Raw genomic sequence first — 14,946 nt, forward strand, 5'->3', positions numbered from 1 at the left:
AGGAGTCACCCTCGTGTCTGAGTTGATCAGCCCCAGTGGAAGCTGACAGAAACAACCAACATCATGTGACAAGGCGGGATCTTGGCCAAAAATTCCAATGAGAAATGTGCTGGAAAAACACAGCAGGTCAGACAGCATCCGAGGAGCAGAAGAATCGACGTTTCGGGCATAAGCCCTTCAAAAAGAAGGGCTTATGCTCGAAACGCTGATTCTCCTGCTCCTGGCCTGCTGTGTTTTTCCAGCACCAGAATCTGGTACTCCAGCCTCTGCAGTCCTCACTTTCTCCCAAAAATTCCAATGAGCCAACATGGCCGCCACCCTCAGCCACAGTCCTAATAGTAAAGCTGATTGGTTGTGGAGATGACGGCCTAGTGGTATTCTCACTTGACCGTTAATCCAGAGACCCAGATAACGCTCTGGGAACCTGAGTTCAAATCCCGTTACAGCAGGTCGTGGAATTTTAATTCAATCAATATTTGGAATTAAGGATCTCATGATGGCCATGAATCAATTGTTGGTAAAAGTTCATCTGGTTAACTAATGTCTGCTTGGGAAGGAAACTGCCAGCCTTACCTTACCTGGTCTGGCCTACATGTGACTCCAGTCCCACAGCAATGTGGTTGACTCTTAACTGCCCCCTGGATAATTCAGGATCGAGCAATAAATGCTGACCTACAAATGATGCTTCTATCCCTGTAAATTAATAAAATAAAGACAATTAATATCTAATTGTCAAATTCCACCCATCAGTACTTAAATAACTGGTTTAAAAATGTTTTTAACAAGTTAATAATTGGCTGTTCTGTGGGCTGTTTTGGCGCAGTGGCAGTATCCATACCTCTGAGTCATTAGGTCCAAATTCCTGTCCCACCTGCTCCAGAGATGTATAATAATATCTATGAACAGAATATCTCTAAATACAATTTTCTTTCTTTAAAGAGCAGTTCCTCAGAGGAGCTAATCAGTCAAATAAAAGCAAAAGACTCCCGATGCTGGAAATAGGCCCATACAAATGACACAGCAAAACGGGGGCATATGGCCCATCTTATCCATGCTGACACAGGCGCCCTTTCTAATCCCATCTCTCTGCAGTTTGACAGCACATAAGGTGCAGACCCAGGTACTTCTAAGAAGAGTTTCAAGACTCTGCCTCCACCACCAACTCAGGCAGCCAATTCTAGACCCCCCACTATCCTCTGTGTAAAAAAGGGTTCTCCTCGCGTCCTCTCTTCTCCTTCTGGCCTGCAGCCCAAATCTACAACCAGTGGTCTTTAGACTCTCAGAACCGTTCTGGTGAAAGGTCACTGGACTTGGAACGTTAACTTTGTTTTCTCTGTCTGCAGATAGTGCCAGACCTGCTGAGTTTCTCCAGCAATTTCTGCTTTGTTTTCAGATTTCTAGCTGTTCTTTATTTTATATAATAAACATTCCCGTACATCAAGATTGAGCGTAACTTCTGCTGAAGACTTTGTGTGAGTATCCTACCTCATATGGTAACCGTGACCTAGACTGACACAATAAGGAGCATTGTTCATTGTGAATCTACCAAAGGTATCTCAGATGGTTCGGATGGACAGTTATGTCATTATAAAACACTTTACATTTTCAAATGACCATTTTATTAGAAAAGTATCACCTTGCTTTAAATATTCCTGTTTGGGTGGTATTGCGACTTGATGGTTAGAGATAGCGTTACGTACAAAGGATGGGTTTTAATGGTTGCAAACATTATTGAGATCCCTTTTATTAAGCAGGAGAATCAATAGTTGGAAAAGGTTGACTTCATTCTAGGCATGAAAGTGTGTTGCTGGAAAAGCGCAGCAGGTCAGGCAGCATCCAAGGAGCAGGAGAATCGACGTTTCAGGCCTGAGCCCCTTCGTCGGCTCTCCTGTTCCTTGGATGCTGCCTGACCTGCTGCGCCTTTCCAGCAACACACTTTCAGCACTGATCTCCAGCATCTGCAGTCCTCACTTTCTCCTAGAAGATTCATTCTAGGCATTTCAAGTTCAAACGTTTGTTTTGAAGATGACTCCTGACAAATTTAGAGTTTTAAAATCAAGTTTTAAAAAATCTGACAATTCAGAGTTACGTCTGTTTTAATTCCTTGTTCTTGTTCTATCAATGCATAAATTCATTACATTTATTTAATCTATTATATCTGCAAATTCTGCATTCTACCAGAGACCAATCAAATCACTATGTATTTTGTTTAGAAATGCAGCAAAGTAGTTATTGCTTTGGGCAAATTTGTTTCAAAGGGCTGCTTGGGCAAAGTGATATATTGTGAAGCCTGTTCCAGTTCCAGCATTCCTGGTTACGAAATAAAGGGAATTCTGCCTTGATCCGAGTATAATTGCTGAACATGTGTGGAAGGAGCTCTGGCAATGGCATATCAGATCACCTGGAGCTGGAGCGTAAGTCTCCAGAGCTGCAGATACTTTAGCATCTTCTGGCCATAGTAAGGTTCACTAAAGCCCATTGTTGTTTATTCACAAGTGCAGATCTTGCACACTTGTAGTGGTCACATCATGTCTCATGCTGCATTGACAAGTTATGAGCTTAATGACCGTGCCTTCTTCCCTTCAGGTCATGCTGTTGATAGACATTGAGTTATCCTACATGAACACAAACCATGAGGATTTCATTGGATTTGCCAAGTAAGTGAATATTTTATCCACAGCCTGCCAAAGTGCTAACTGTGTAGTGTGGAGGACTGTCCTCTTTATCCTGTGGTTAATTCCTTGTTTGCCAAATGTTTTTCACTGGTTAAATGAGTGGAAAGTGTCACCCTCTGTGTGCCACCCTAAGCAATAGCATGGGGCTGGGCGCATGGTCAGGCTGCAGTGCCAGTCACTGGTCTGTGTAATTTCATGGTGGGCTAGGGATCCTCACCAGACCATCCAGTAACTGGCCGTTCCTCATGAATGAGGCGCTGAGTTGGTTAACCATGAGGGCGTCGCATTTCACTCGAAACACGCACACATTGCTGGCAATCGCCTACACGCGTGGGAATGTGCAACTAAAGCCTTTGCTCTGTATCTCACCACCTGCCTGTCGTGTTCATGCATGATTGTGCACACACACACACACGGGTGCTGGTATCAGGACTTGAAGCGATGTGTGTTTGGACTGAACTGGGATACTCACATGGTTAACCAGCTCACCAACAAGGATTACTCATAAGGAATGGCTACTCCCGATAGGGATTCGGGAGGAAACATAGCCGTGCATGCATCATGACTTTTCGGGAAAGGGGAGACTTGCTCTGTTGGGGATCTGATTAGATTAGATTCCCTGCTGTGTGGAAACAGGCCCTTTGGCCCAAATAGTCCACACCAACCCTCAGAAGAGTAACCCACCCCCCACTGATTAATGCACCCAACACTACGGGCAATTTAGCAAGGCGGATTCACCTGACCTGCACATCTTTGGATTGCGGGAGGAGATCCATGCAGACACAGGGAGAATGTGCAAACTCAACACAGATCAGGCTGGAATCGAACCTGGGTCCCTGGTGCTGTGAGGCAGCAGTGCTAACCACTGAGCCACTATGCTGCCCAGTGAATTAATGGTGTTTCTGGTCCACTGACCACCTGCATCACATGGCAGATGATATGAATGTTCAACAGTTATTTTTAACCCCTGCACTGGTGATGATCTCTTTATGAAGATGTTTCTCTGTTTGTTTGACAGTGCCCAGCCGAGGAGCAGTCAATTGAGTAAGAAGAAGGCAGCAGGCAATCAGGTATTCACTGGGTAACAGGGAGCCCCTGCTTTAGGATACACTGGGGCTAATGAAGGCCTGCTCAAGTTGAATTCCAAACTTAACCTTTACTACGGTGTGAAATGGGGCAAGACCTTGAGTTGCATAATCATCGTGTGCTCTCTCTCTCTCTCTCAAACACACATGCGCTTGCACACAAACACGTGTGCACACACAAATGCACACACACAAACAGACATGTGCATGAACACACAGACAGACAGACAGACAGGCACACACACACACACACACACTATTGCTGCTTCCACCATCGTGCGTACCAATGCTATTGTTGAAAAGGGAATGTTATGGCTCATTTTTCTGTTGAGTGCAGCATTGGGAACCACAGACCAGCAAGGGTCCCAGGTTCAAAGTCTGTTCTTTTGGGGGGTCAAATGAGTCAAACAGACTGAAATAGCTTAATGCTTCACCTATATAATACTTTCCAAGACCCATTGAAACATCTCCCCCTTGTACAACACATTCCCTTCACTCAGTAATACAGGGAGCAGGCCTTTCCACCCATATTCCATTGGGTCACCAGCCTTCATATGGGAGCCAGGACTGCAGGGAATGGCATGTTGGTGGGGCTGGAAGAACTACAAACACTCCCTGGAAAACCATTGGAAGGAGGAGCTTTAGTTGGTTTAACCATTCTGTCACCCAGGGGGCATTGAGACCAGTTATTGACTGAATTAAGGAAAGGTTAATCCTTGTCCATTTGACTCCACATCAGATGGATAAACCCAATCGTCAGATTTGCCTTTATGCTATTGAATGGTTGAGCAAACTTGAGGAACTGAATGGCCTACTGCTGCCTTCCATTCCCAAATGGGCAATCTCTGGGCCTTGCTGAATATTTTCAGTTACAGGCATAAACTTGAGGGATGTGCGCCGGGGTCTGTCCAGTGAATCCAGATCGTCTCAGTTCTTCTAAAACTTACGTGACACCGTCCTCTTTTCCTGCCGCTCTGTCTCTGTGCCTCCTTGTCAATGACTGGGCTACAATTGAAGGTCAGGCTTAGCATTGGTGAAAGGGTGGTGCGGGGATGGGGGGAGTGGTTCGATCATCTTGGGGGAGAGTGAAGGGGATGGGGGGGAGGAATCTGCAGGTCGTGACCCTAACCAGACTACCTGCAAACAGTAACCAGAACCTCTTGATCTAGTGGAAAAGAAGCCTAACCTTCACTGCCAAAGATTACCAAAGAACCTGGCCAAACATTTGGAAGAAAAAATCCATTCCAAAGCTACCTCTCCCCTTTTGAGAGCTTTATTCAATTGCACTAGTCTTAAGTTTTTTCTTTCGTTGCTTTTCTTTTATGCAATTTTCATTTTTCCTTTCTCATCCAGGTAATGTTTGTGATAATGAAGCTCATTCAAGTGAGATATTTAATGAGCGTTAATGCTGGTTCAAACGATTAAAACCAAATTTGAACTAAAATTTCCTTCACATTTTGGAGATTCCAGAAATATTTCTTTGCTGAGCCATTGAAATCTTGGAAATTTTTAATTGTTAAAATTTTTTTGCAGATCCCTTTTTTTCTATCAGAGGTCCAGTACTTTCTTTGAAATTACTCTGCAAATGTTACTTGTCCAATTACCTTTCCAAGTTTGATGCAGTTTTAATTTATTGACTGAAGACAATGTAAGCAGTGATGGCTTGAATGAGCTGCAAGGAGTAAATGTGTTGTATTTGCTGTAAGTGGTCTGTACTGTAGGCAAATGCCATCCATTATACTAGAGTAATAATCAGGTTCATTTATATTCTCCCTTTTTTTACTGAACCTTCCTCTTACCACTCCTCTGCTTGGCTTCTTTACATCTGCTATGGTTACTCTGTGAAGGATGAAATCATGGTGAGTATATTGTTGCTGTGGAAACGCAGGTTAAGTGTCGGAGCTACATCTGGGTGGGTTCAAATTCAGTTGGAATCCCAATAAATAAACTCAATTCATAAATCTGCAATGTAAAACTATTAACGGATACTGTAACACTTACCATTGATTGTAAAACCCAATGCCCTTTAGGGAGGGACATCTACCTTCCTGAATTCCGAAGAAGAGTCACATTGGACTTGAAACAGTAGCATTGTTTCTCTCTCCGCAGATGCTGCCAGACCTGCTGAGCTTCCCCAGCATTACAGATTTTTATTTCACGTTTTCCAGCACCCTGCAGTATTTTGCTTTTAATGAATCCGCCGTCCTCACTTGGTCCATGCACATGTGACTCCAGACCCACAGTGATGTGGCTGACTGTTAACTGCCTTGCAAAATGGCCCAACAAACCCCCTCAAGGGCAATTAGGGATGGTCACCAAATGCTGGCTTCGGCAGGGATGCCCATGTCCCAGAAAAGAATAAAGGGCCCAAACGAGAGAACATCCAGAACAAGAGAGCGTGACCCTAATGATTAGAGTTAGGCCATGCAGGAGTGAAACCAAAGAACATTATTGCACTGTGAGAAAGTGAAATGCTGGAATTCACTCAGTAACAACACTCTGGTTGGGAGGGAATCAATTGAAATTTTCAAGATGGCTACCTTTTTTTATGACACCATGTGGAAGACAGGCTGAATGGAATTGAGGTCCAAACCAACCACGATCTAGCTGTATGGTAGAATGGGATTAAAGGACTGAATGGCCTTCTGCTAATTCCATGTTCTTGGTAAAGATTAGGATGAAGAAGATAGTCCCTGAGTACTCTCTCCTGACACTACTGAGCTACTTCCTCAATATTGCCCAAGATGGAGAGATGTATTGCCGAAGATTTCTTTTCATCTTGCACTCATCAGGACAAAGCCAAGAATGTTAAATTACAAACAAATCACAATAGTTTAGACCACAAGGTTGCTGATTGGTTGGCAAATCAAATCTGATTGAGAGAAGTGTTGTCACGGCTAAAGCTTCCCATGTTCCCAGATAATTTTAAAAAATGGAGTGAGGCTGGAACCTATTCCTTTTGTTTGCAGAGATCAGCTCACTGTGTGGGAATATGTGTCATGACCAACAAGCGTAAATGAGCCACCATTGTGAGTTTGACCGATTATCTTAAATTGGTTCTTAATGTGGTTGTTAGTGCACTTCCCCCCCTCGCTTTCTCCATGACAACCCTTCAGTCAATCAGATTCGACTTGCCAACCAATCAGCAGCCTTTTCTCTAATGGGATGAATTGTTGTGATGATCTGAAATTGGTCACTCTTGCATCTCTGTCCTAGTGATTGCAGAAGGAAAAGTTCCTGCCAGAACGCTCTCTTTTCGGAAATGTGCCCTTTCCAAGCGACTCTTTATTTCTGAAACACTGGGTAGAGGGTTAAATGATCTGGCAGGCGAGCCGGCAGGTTCTGGAAGAAGGTATTGTCTTTATCCATTGCTGCTGTTTTGTGAGTGGATTGGCTGTGACTTTGGCAGTGATGACACTCCGTGTTGAGCGAGAAGCCTCCTAGCTAGAGATGGGTCTCTCCCTTCCACCATCTCCCTGATAGAAACCTGAGCCCACTCAGTGTGTCCCACCCACTGATACATTCTGAGGAAATAATGGAAAGGATGCACAGCCTTGCTCTCTCAACTTCCTTACTGTTTGGTGATGCTGGCCAACGACACGTATTTTGATGATCAAACTGCAGCGTTTTGCTCTAACCAAGTGCTGCGATCCTATCTTTATCTGGTCAGAACGATCCCATGGACCGCAGCATTGTTTCTGTTCCTGGTGTAACCCAGATGTACGTCTGCTTTACCGTGCGTTTTGTGTGTTTAGTTGTGTAGCCTGAGCTCATAGTCTATGGCTCTAAACCCTCTGTACAGTTGCATGTTGCTGTTTCCTTTTTTTTGATCTTCCCTTTGTTTTAACTTTAGCCTTTTTTTCACCAATTTGACTGTTGATTCCCCCCTTCCCCACCATCCCTTCTTGATGCCTTGTGCGCCCATGGAGAGTGGGCTGGTGTTTTATTGTGTAGGTTTTGAGACAGGCCTGAAATTTAGATTTGATGTCTGCCAAAAATCAGTGAAATTCTGTGGGGCTTGGATGGGGGGGGGAGTGGGAGGGGGAGGAAGGGTGCTGGTGGTGGAATACTGTGGGGTGGTGAAGGTGGTGGGGGGGGGGAGGGGCGGTAATCTGGTTCATCTTATTGAGGATGGAAATCTCTGCAGTTTCCAGTCAAAACGCTCATTAACCCCCGCTGGAAAAGACAGCGACAAAAAAAACCAATTGGGAAACCTGAGGGGAGGGGAACAGGCTTTCTCCTCATCACTAAAGGGTTACTCTTGTGTGACCTGGCAGGATAACTTGTTCTGCTCCATTTGAGGATTTAGAGTTTGAGTTGATTCAACCTGAGAGCTACTCTGTTTCCTGGTGGCTTGGGCCTACTTCCTGTGGGGTGGTGGTGGTAGGTGGGGGGGGAGAAATCACAAACTAATAAGTGTTTTGTTCCCAATGCAGAATCGTTAAATGTTAGCCATTCCCTTTGCCCACACTAGGGGCCCATCTCTCGCCAGAGTAGAAAGATAAGCAGCACAGAGATCCCAGGAGGTGGGCTGGCGTTCTGTTCAAAGTATTCCCTCGACGCTGTTTGACTCGTGCTGTGGTTTCCATTGAGAAGGATTCGAGTAGGGGAGTTAATCTCAGAGATTGGGAGGGGTGACCACTTTGAGACTGCTCAGGTTCCCCTCTCTGAAATTTGATCTTGGCATCAAAAACCTTCAAACAGGCTCTAACCTTTTTAATCGACTGCCCGTTTTATTTCTGTATCTGTACAGAGACTACTGTGTCTTCCTTTCTGCACATAACTCTGCTATAACACGCATTGATCAACACCAGTGCCGTGTGTGAAGCCAGGTGCTGTGTTATTTGTGTCTGGGATTCTGGGCTGACTCGCCGTCCTTTCTGAGTTGTTCATTCTGCCTGCTTCTCGTTTCAGGTGATCAGGAAGGGCTGGCTCACCATCAACAACATTGGAATCATGAAGGGAGGATCGAAGGAGTACTGGTTTGTGTTGACAGCGGAGAACCTGTCCTGGTACAAGGATGATGAGGTCAGTTCCTTCTTACCTTCGAAACGTGCCGGGGCCATGGGAAAAGTTGTCCCCGTTTTTAAAGTGGGGGGGGGGGGGGCGTAATGGAGACAGGTCAAAGCCGATCGTCCCCTCCCCCAGCCAGTGCAACACCTACCCAAGGAGAAATCGAGGGCTGCAGATGCTGGAGAGGCCAGAGTGGAAAAGGGTGGTGCTGGAAAAGCACAGCAGGCCAGGCAGCATCTGAGGAGCAGGAGAATTCCTGATGGAGGGCTTATGCCTGAAATGTCCACTCTCTGTGCTGTTCCAAGGCCACTCCTTTTCAACCAAGAGCTACCCACCCACCAACACTGGGAGTTCTGCCCAGGCAGATCAAGGAGTCGTGGTGACTACCAAAGGCTGGATGGTTTTTGCAGGTAGTGCTGACCGAAATATGACAGGCAGAGAAAGATTGAGGTGTGATATGGCAAGCCTCCAACTCCTGCACTCCCTTGTTCCTGGTCAAGCAACATCTTGATTTTAAGATACTTGCTGTTCAGACCCCTCCATGACCTCTCCCCCTCCCTAGCTCTCTAATCTCCTCCAACACTATAGACCTCTGAAGAATCTGCAGTGCTCTAATCCTCACCTCTTGTGCACTCCCTAGTCTGCATTTCAACACTGTTGTTGGAGCGGGAACATTATTAATCAATTATTGGAAAGTCTGACCCATTTATGTATATTTCAGCCTGTTGCGGAAATGTAATTCACAAAATCAGTATTGTCAAGTATTCTTTGGTCAAATTTGCATCGTAATTTCAAGGTTTGGCTCAGAACTTGCTTTTTTTGTCTATTTACATGTACGAAGATCAGATTTTGACAATGATCAGTACTTTGGTTTCAACATGTAACCATCTTGTTTGTATATTTGGATGATATATCACAGTGAGCTGCAGTGCAATATGTTTTACTGGTAACTTACTGAGTTGTTCAATACTTCTTGGAAATTTTGCTTACAATATAGCCTGTGAGACGATTGTAAATCCTGTGGGTTGTGGTGTAGGTTAGATTTAAACAGTGGTTTGATTAATTATAACCTTGTTGTCTGAGGCCACTGTGCTTGCACTGGGGCCGTGACTGACCCTTGACTGTGTGAACTATACATCATTCATGCCTCCTTGTTTAAACCACCGGTCAATACCAGCGTTACTATCTCAGTGTCCCCTATTTGTCAACAACACTGCTGCAAAGCGCCTTGGGTTGCTAAAGGAGTTATATAAATTCAACTTGTTGTTGATCACAGCATCTTAGAACCTCCTGCTTGGGCGGGATGTAGGGACAGAGTTAATTGAGGCAACAATTGCAGGACATGGATGGGAGAATGGGCCATGAGGGGTTGCAGAGGGCTGTCACAGACACAGTGTGTTGAATGACCTCTTCCTGTGCTGTAACCATTCAGCTCAATGCAGTCCAGATGCGACCCAGTCTGCAAGCTGTCTTGCAGCAGTTAGCAACTTCCTGGTTAGAATGGTGCCGGAAAAGCATGGCAGGTCAGGCAGTGTCGGAGGAGCAGGAAAATTGGGCTCATGCCCGAAACGTCGATTTTCCTGCTCCTTGGATGCTGCCTGACCTGCTGTGCTTTTTGAGCACCACTCTAATCTTGACTCTAACCTCCAGCATCTGGAGTACTCACTTTCGCTTAGCAACGTCCAGGTGCAATCCCACATTTCCGAGATGACCTGTTAATAGTGAAAGGTTGCTTGTTATCCTGATTTGTTGGAGAGTCTGCAGAGAGTGACTTGGATGGCACAGTGGCTCAGTGGTTAGCACTGCTGCCTCATGGTGTTAATGACTCAGGTTCAGTTCCACCCTTGGGTGACTGTCGGTGTGGAGTTTGTACATTCTCCCCAAAAATTGGGGTTCACATAAACCTGTTGGGCTATAAACTGGTGTTGTGTGATTTTTGCCCACCCCAGTCCAAGACTGGCATTTCCACATCAAGTTTAAAGATGTGCAGGTTAGGTAGATTGACTGTGCTAAATTGTCCAGGTGGGTTAATAACAGGAAATGCAGGGTTATGGGGCTGGGATTGGGTGGGATACCTTTCGGTGTGGACTCAATGGGCTCAATGCTCTGCTTCCACTCTGTAGGGATGCCACAGAGGAATGGGGTGGAGGTATCACTGAATATTGTTAACACAAAGGTCAATGGAATATGGAGCTGAAGATGCTCAGATGGGTGGGAGTGTGTAGTCAGAGAGTCATGGAGACGTACAGCACGGAAATGGACCTGTTGGTCCCACTCATCTACGCCAACCAGATATCCCAACCCAATCTAGTCCCATTTGCCAGCACTTGGCCCATATCCTTCCAAACCCTTCCTATTCATATACCCATCCAGATGCCTTTTAAATGCTGTAATTGTACCAGCCTCTACCACTTCCTCTGGCAGCTCATTCCATACACGCACCAACCTGTTAAAATGTTGCCCCTTAGGTCCCTTTTAAATTTTTCCCCTCTCACCCTAAACCTATACCCTCTAGTTCTGGACTCCCCCACCCTAGGGAAAATACCTTGTCTATTTACCCTATCCATACCCCTCATGATTTTATGAACCTCTATGAGGTCACCCCTCAGCCTCCAACGTCTCAGAGAAAACAGCCCCAGCCTATTCGGCCTCTCCCTATAACTCAAACCATCCAACCCTGGCAACATCCTTGTAAATCTTTTCTGAACCCTTTCAAGTTTCATGATCAGATCAGCCATGCTGTTATTGGATGACGGTGTGGGTTCGATGGGCAGAATGGCCTCATCCTGCTCCTGATTCATATGTTCACACATGTCAAAGGAATGTGCCAAGTCCACACAGATAGTGACCCAAGGGTGGAATCAAACCCGGGTCCCTGGTGCTGTGAGGCAGCAGTGCTAACCACTGAGCTACCGTGCCACCCTAATGTACAAAGAGAAATGCGAGGAACACAGAATGCTGATACAACTAACTGAAAATGACGACCAAAACCTGCACTAATGGGCAATGCTACCAACCGGTAGATTAGATTAGATTAGATTCCCTACAGTGTGGAAACAGGCCCTTCGGTCCAACCAGTCCACACCGACCCTCCGAAAGTAGAGCACTATCGTTTGTGAGTAGCAATTCAGTTGATGTACAGCTCTCGTTGCAAGGTCCAACTTAGCTTGGCAACACCTTCCACCATCAGCGAGGTGTTGAAAGGGAAATTCTGAATTCAACACTTGCAGATCATTGAGCCTGAGAGTTGGCCAGTGATTTTGAGGAGGGTGTAGCATGGGACATGGGTTAGACAGTACCAAAGGATCGTGAACGAATTTAATAAGGAGCAAAAGCAAAGTACTGTAGAGACTCAGCAAGCCTGCAGCCTCTATGGTGGGCCGAATGGCCTCCTCCCCAATTGTAGTAGTTCTGTGATTCTGAGAGGGACAGAGTTAATGTTTCGAGTCCAATACAACTCTTATTCGTAACTGAGTTCCAAAAGAAGGGTCATACCAGGATTTGAAACTTTACCCTTACTTCTCTCTCCACGCACACTGCAAGACCTCCACCACTCTCTGATTTTACTTCAGATCTCCACAGGGATGTTTGCTGTTATTCAAAAGGAATGAAACTTTTCGTCCTTGGCTTTTGCTGGAGTCACCAGAATATTAAAGTGAATTAACAGACAGGATGTTGTAAATCAACAGGGGAGGAGGGGAAAATGTGAATGAGGCGAGTGCTGATGTTGTGTATCGCCAACTGCTGAGAATCAGCTACACAGCTGCATGCGACAGAGTAACTGAGCTTGCACAGGGACCATTTTACTGTCATCGTAGACTCTGTGAGCGAAGACGGAACTGGAGACGGACTCCAACACAACAATTTGCGAGCTTCTTGTGATTTGGCCTGGAGGATGGTCAAATGTTCAAGAATCAAGCTTCTAAAATGTACAGCTGATGCCTAGAGGAGGGCGCTTGGAGTGAGCTGGCAGTGTCCCTATCTCTGAATCAGGAGGCCTGGGTTCAGGTCCCACTAATTCCAGGGGTGCGTACTAATATTAGAGTTAAAGTTAGAATCCCTACAATGTGGAAACAGTCTATTAAGCCTAACAAGTCCACACTAACCTGCTGAAGAGTAACCCACCCAGACCTATTCCCCTACCCTGTTACTCTACATTTACCTCTGACTAATGCACCTAACCTACACATTCCTGAATACTATGGGGCAAATAAGCATGGCCAATTCACCTAACCTACACATCTTTGGACTGTGGGAGGAAACCGGAGCACCCGGAGGGAACCATCGCAGATACCAGGAAAATATGCAAACTCCACACAGACAGTTTCCCTAGGCTAGAATCAAACCTGGGTCCCTGGCACTGTGAGGCAGCAGCACCAACTACTGAGCCACAGTGCCGCCCCCAATATCTCCAAACAGGTTTGTTAGAAAATATGTTAATGAAGGGTTCGACAGGGCACTCGTGGTGAGGAGGTGGTCTCCTACCTCTGAGTCAGGAGATCTGGGTTCAAGCCCCACTTATTCCCCAGACGTGTGTGATGACATCACCAAACTGGTTGATTAGAAAATTCAATAGTGAAGGGTTTGACAGAGACCTTGTGGTGAGATGGTAATGTCCTTTGAACTAGGAGGTCCACGATGAAGTCCTATTTACTCCAGAGGTATGTACTGTGCTAACACCTCCAACCTGGTGGCAGGCAGCATTACTTCACCTCTCCCATCTCTCGTCTCGTTGTCCTGGAAGTTTGAGCACGGCACTGACAGTGAACAGAGAGACCTCGCCTGCTCCTTCGCACTGTTTCCAAGAGGGTGCCTGCTGCCATGTCCCATTCCAGAGCCAGCACCTTGGGCAGTGCAGCACTCCGTCAGTGTTGCACTCAGGCCAGTGGGTGACCCGGAGTGGGGATGAGCTGAAACCTGACAGCATCTGACGTGGTGGTGGCTGCACTACCAAGGCTGACAGCCCAGGGGCACTGTTTGTCAACCAGGTGGAAGCAGACAGTGCAGGAAATATCACAGCCAGGTCATGTAGTCAGAGGTGGGGGTAAAGATTGGCAGAACTACTCACCTGCAAACATTGGTGCAGCCAATAGGAGGCAGCATTTAAGGCAGCTGAAGGCGTGGTGGTAGAGACCATCTGGAACTAGCAACCACCTAAATTGTGGAGCCGGTAATTGACATGATTTGATTGTGCCCTATCTCTTGCTTACTTGGAGAACGATGGTACTTCAGTGTCACTGGGTTAAAATCCAGGCACTCCCTCCCTAACAGCACTGTGGGTGTCCCAGTGCAATATTCCAGCCTCCCCCCCCTCCCCACTTTCTCCAGGGGTATTGGGAATGGGCAATAAATACTGACCTAGCCCGCGCCACCAATATCTCCAAAATAATTAATATTTTCAAAAAGCAAATGTTTAATTTTCTGTCATCTCCAATTTTTTGTTGAAAAGAAATAGTGGTCATAATGATATTAAAAAAATCTGTTTATGTTTTTTGACTCTTTGATTTTTCTCCAGGGTATGTACTCAGCAATGTTTTGATGATTTCATTTTGGAATGATTTCCTCTTGCATTTCTGGGGATTCTTGGAGCATTGTTGAGACTCCGAAGAACAGATGTTTTGTTTTAACAAATGGAGATCCACAGAACATTTTCAGTGGAATTAGTATTATTATTGAGGCAGCACTTTGAATTCACTGTCCAATCCATCCATTCCTTTAACTTCCCTCTTATCTGCCCCATTACATCCAATATTTCCCTCCGTTATTAAACTGGATGTTTTACTTGATGTGGCAATGCTTATCTTACTGCCTGCAATGACTGGGTGTTGATATTGAAGAGTCCAACAGACATTTATTACAACTAATTATTACATTCCTCAGGCACATAAGTATCTGGGTTAGCGTTAAGTTATAAGATTACAAGAAGGAATTATGTATCCAGTGTCATGCTTCTAGTGATCTTGTTGTAAGCTGGAATATGACATCTTTCTCCCTCAGGTCACAGAGTATGATAGTAGTCATGAAATCATGAACTCGGCACATAAAAGCACACAAATGTATGTGAGAGATAGTGCAATGCCTCTTAAAGGTACACTGACCATAATGAGACATAATGCAATACCTCTTAAAGGTACATTAATATGTGTTAGACGTAGCACGATGCCTCTTAAAGG

At 45.4% G+C, this 14,946-nt stretch overlaps 1 protein-coding gene across 1 annotated transcript in view; it reads left to right on the forward strand.

Moving 5' to 3' along the window:
- dnm1a (dynamin 1a) overlaps positions 1 to 14,946 on the forward strand; it is a 217,303-nt gene that overhangs the window by 128,968 nt on the left and 73,389 nt on the right. The window contains exons 12-14 of the mRNA XM_060841532.1: positions 2,587 to 2,657; positions 3,694 to 3,745; positions 8,675 to 8,788. Coding sequence (XP_060697515.1) covers positions 2,587 to 2,657; positions 3,694 to 3,745; positions 8,675 to 8,788 — 237 coding nt within the window. The remainder of the gene's footprint in view (positions 1 to 2,586; positions 2,658 to 3,693; positions 3,746 to 8,674; positions 8,789 to 14,946) is intronic.

Source organism: Hemiscyllium ocellatum, chromosome 21 (assembly GCF_020745735.1).
Source record: "Hemiscyllium ocellatum isolate sHemOce1 chromosome 21, sHemOce1.pat.X.cur, whole genome shotgun sequence".
NCBI lineage: Eukaryota > Metazoa > Chordata > Chondrichthyes > Orectolobiformes > Hemiscylliidae > Hemiscyllium > Hemiscyllium ocellatum.